Below are 3,391 nucleotides of genomic sequence, written 5' to 3'. Positions count from 1 at the left end.
TGTGCTTGTAGATCTGCTGTTTTCAGACGTATACAGACGTATCATTTAGTATTTTTTTTTCTTCTATCATATACAGGGCCCGTGGAGTCTGACTGGATGGAGGAAGGATGGGATCCCACAGTCTACCCATTCCCTGCTACGCCATGAGCTGCTGGAGACGATCTGCAACCAGACCAATGACAACGCAGAGGACAGTATGATGGCGGAGATAGCAATAGCGGAGGAGTCAGGTCAGGTCACTGTAGGTTCGCTTCCTGGACCAATGTCACTCTATGGGAGCTGAAGAACTTCTGGGACTTCTCTTCCTCGTTTCCCAGAACAATGAACACACACGAACACACACACACGCACGCACGCACGCACGCACGCACGCACGCACGCACGCACGCACGCACGCACGCACGCACGCACACACACACACACACACACACACACACACACACACACACACACACACACACACACACACACAGGGTGAACCGTACCATCTAGTGGCCAACTACAAATAGACATTGTTGTGCTGCCTGCCTTAGAATACAGTACTTTATTTTGACTTTTATATTCTTTTATTTATTCTTTACTTGCTGCACATTTATTTTATTTTACTTTTGTGAAGTCATATTTGTGATTTTTTTTTTTTTTTTTTAAATATTTGTAAATATTGTTGAACATAAATATGTTCATGCTGGATGTGTGAGGTACTCACCAGGGTTAGGGTTCGATGTTGCCATAAAATAAAAGGTTGACATCGCTTTTCTGACTTTTTGTCTTCCTGACCTTCTAGACCAGGTAAAAACACAGTGAATTCACAGTGCATAGTTCTATCAAACTGTAAGACAACTTCCACCTTCTGAGTCATTCCATACTTTTTCACTTTGCCCCCTTGAAACTAGACGATGGTACAATATTTTTTAAACTTTTTTTGCAGAGAATGAAAGCTGGTTTCACATTCTTTCTGTCAAGGGTACTTGTGTTCCGTTACCATTTACCAATTTGTCGCTATGGCTTCCTAAAGTTTTTTTTCTTTGAACTCAAATATCTCAGAATCTAGATTTCTGAGGTTATTGACTGGTTTGCGCAGTGCGCACTCTCGAGCACCTATCTCCAAAACCGCTCACCGAAATCACTCCAAAATTTTTTTGGTAAAAAAAAAAATCCTCTTTTACCAAACCTCCAATTTTTGTTCCGATGTGAATATCGGATCATTTTCGGAGGTCATCAAACCGTGCGGTGGAATGCATGGGCGAGGTGAGCAGTGGAACAGTGTCGGGGGGCAACATTTAGTAGGAGTGGTCAGCCACAAAGAGAGAGTCACCGCCTGCAGCGCTGTGGTATCCACTGGACACATACTTGCCGAGGGCAGCCTGGTGGTTATTCAGTGCCCTCTTGATGTACTCCTCCTGGCATGCCTTTCCATTCTCCTTCTTGCCGCCCCAGGCCTTGAGTGCGGAGGCCTGCAACGCACGGCCGTAGGAGAAAGTGAGGACCCAGGGCCTGTGCAGGGGACACTGGTTGATGGCACTGAGGTTGATACTGGCTTCCTCCTCACTCTGACCTCCCGAGAGGAAGGTCACACCGGGGACAGCAGGGGGCACAGTGCGGCGCAGGGCCGTGACAGTCGCCATGGCGATCTCCTGGGAGCTGTACTTCTTGGGGCAGGAATGTCCGGCCGTCACCATGTTGGGTTTGAGCAGCGTGCCCTCCAGGTGCACATGGTGGTCCGACAGGGCCTTGTACACTGCTGCCAACACCTTCTCAGTCACATACTGGCAACGCTCCAGGTCATGGTCACCGTCGGGCAGGATCTCTGGTTCAACGATGGGAATGATTCCATGCATCTGGCAGATGCTGGCATAGCGCGCCAGGACGTTGGCATTCTCTAAGATAGCCAGCTGAGATGGGGAGTTTTGTGTGATCTTTAGTACACAACGCCACTTGGCAAAGTCAGCGCCATCCATCTTGTACTGGGCACAGCGCTCATACAGTCCATCCAGACCCTGGGTGGTGGTCTCGCCGTTGGTACCGGCCAGGGGCACCACTCCCTTGTCCACCTTGATGCCCACAACCTGTCCCCTCTCCTTGATGAACTGGGGGAAGGTCTTGCCATCATCAGTCTTCTGGTAGAGTGTCTCATGGAAGAGGATGACCCCGCCGATGCAGGGTTTCACACGGTCGTCAGCGGTGAAGAGAAGCTGCCGGTACATCCTCCGGTTCTCCTCCGTGTTCTCAGCATTGACGCCCTGGAAGCGCTTGGCCACACTGCCTGTGGATTCATCCGTGGCCAGGATGCCCCTTCCATTGGCTACAACCTTCTGGGCAATGTCACTGAGCTCCTTCTTCTGCTCAGTGGAAAGGAAAGGGTAGGCGTGAGGCATCTTGATTCAAGTTTGCCTATAAACTTATGTAGTTCTGACTATGGAAGAGATCATTTGGTTCCCATTTGCCACTTGCCGCCCTTTATATATCCTGGCGAAAGGGTGCTGTGTCATACACGTGTCATACTCCTTACCTTTATATGGAGTGTTCATACATCCTTGTATGGTGTGAGTTGTGATGATGATGTCGGTCCCACATACTTTCTATGATGTCAGTCTTGGGTGACGTCGATGTGAGTCTGCTCCTTCTATGGGGATTCCAGATAGCCCCTTGTTATTATCCCTCCCCTACTACTAATTAACTTGTTTACTGCCAATTAAATATGCCTTCTTTGGGATCTCCCTGCCATAAATCTCCATAGACTTCCATGTAATTTATAGTGCACAGATCATGCACGCCCATGCACAGATCATGCACCATGTTTGTGCAGGCTGTTCACAGCTTTCAAACAAAAAAATCAGATTGGAAATCCGTTCAGGCATTCTTGAGAAAATAGCCATTATGTTTTACATGTTATGTAAGCAAAGATGGCTGCCCTGTATGAAAGATGGGGTTGTATGGGGGGTAGAACATGCAAAATTGTGATTGAAATCATGTTTACTAGATTTAATGGGGTCCAATTTTTTTTTTTTTTTTCTTTCTTTTTTTTTTTTTAAGTAAAAGTCGATTAAAGTCGTTTGGCAGGGAAGTCCATAGTGAGATAGTTGATCTGAAAGTAGTTTGGCACTAAGTGAGTTTAATGCAAACCCCATTATACCTGTTGTCATAGGACCCGTTTTGACCATCTGTTTGCCTGTGTCCATTTATGCCCATATATGGAGATATCTGTATCTGTCTGTCTGCGTCCACTTTATGCCCATATATGGAGATCTTTGACCATCGGTTTGCCTGTGTCCATTTATGTCCATATATGGAGATATCTGTATCTGTCTGTCTGCATCCATTTTATGCCCATATATGGAGATCTATGCAGACACAGTGCTGTCATAGGAGCCGTTTTGACCATATGTTTGCC

The 3,391-nt window shown here is 46.9% G+C and overlaps 1 protein-coding gene across 1 annotated transcript; it reads right to left on the bottom strand.

Annotated features, from left to right (window-relative positions):
• Positions 1–1,280: 1,280 nt before the first annotated feature.
• LOC308303565 (fructose-bisphosphate aldolase A-like) lies at positions 1,281–2,375 on the bottom strand (the record flags this gene model as incomplete). The annotated part of the gene is made up of 1 exon (XM_080747966.1): positions 1,281–2,375. The coding sequence occupies one exon, from the start codon at positions 2,373–2,375 to the stop codon at positions 1,281–1,283; it is 1,095 nt and encodes a 364-aa protein (XP_080604092.1).
• Between the last annotated feature and the right edge of the window lie 1,016 nt (positions 2,376–3,391).

The sequence above is a fragment of the Nannobrachium achirus genome (genome assembly GCF_963921795.1).
Source record: "Nannobrachium achirus genome assembly, chromosome: 2".
NCBI classification, from domain to species: domain Eukaryota; kingdom Metazoa; phylum Chordata; class Actinopteri; order Myctophiformes; family Myctophidae; genus Nannobrachium; species Nannobrachium achirus.
This window is presented reverse-complemented; position numbering and strand designations above follow the sequence as displayed.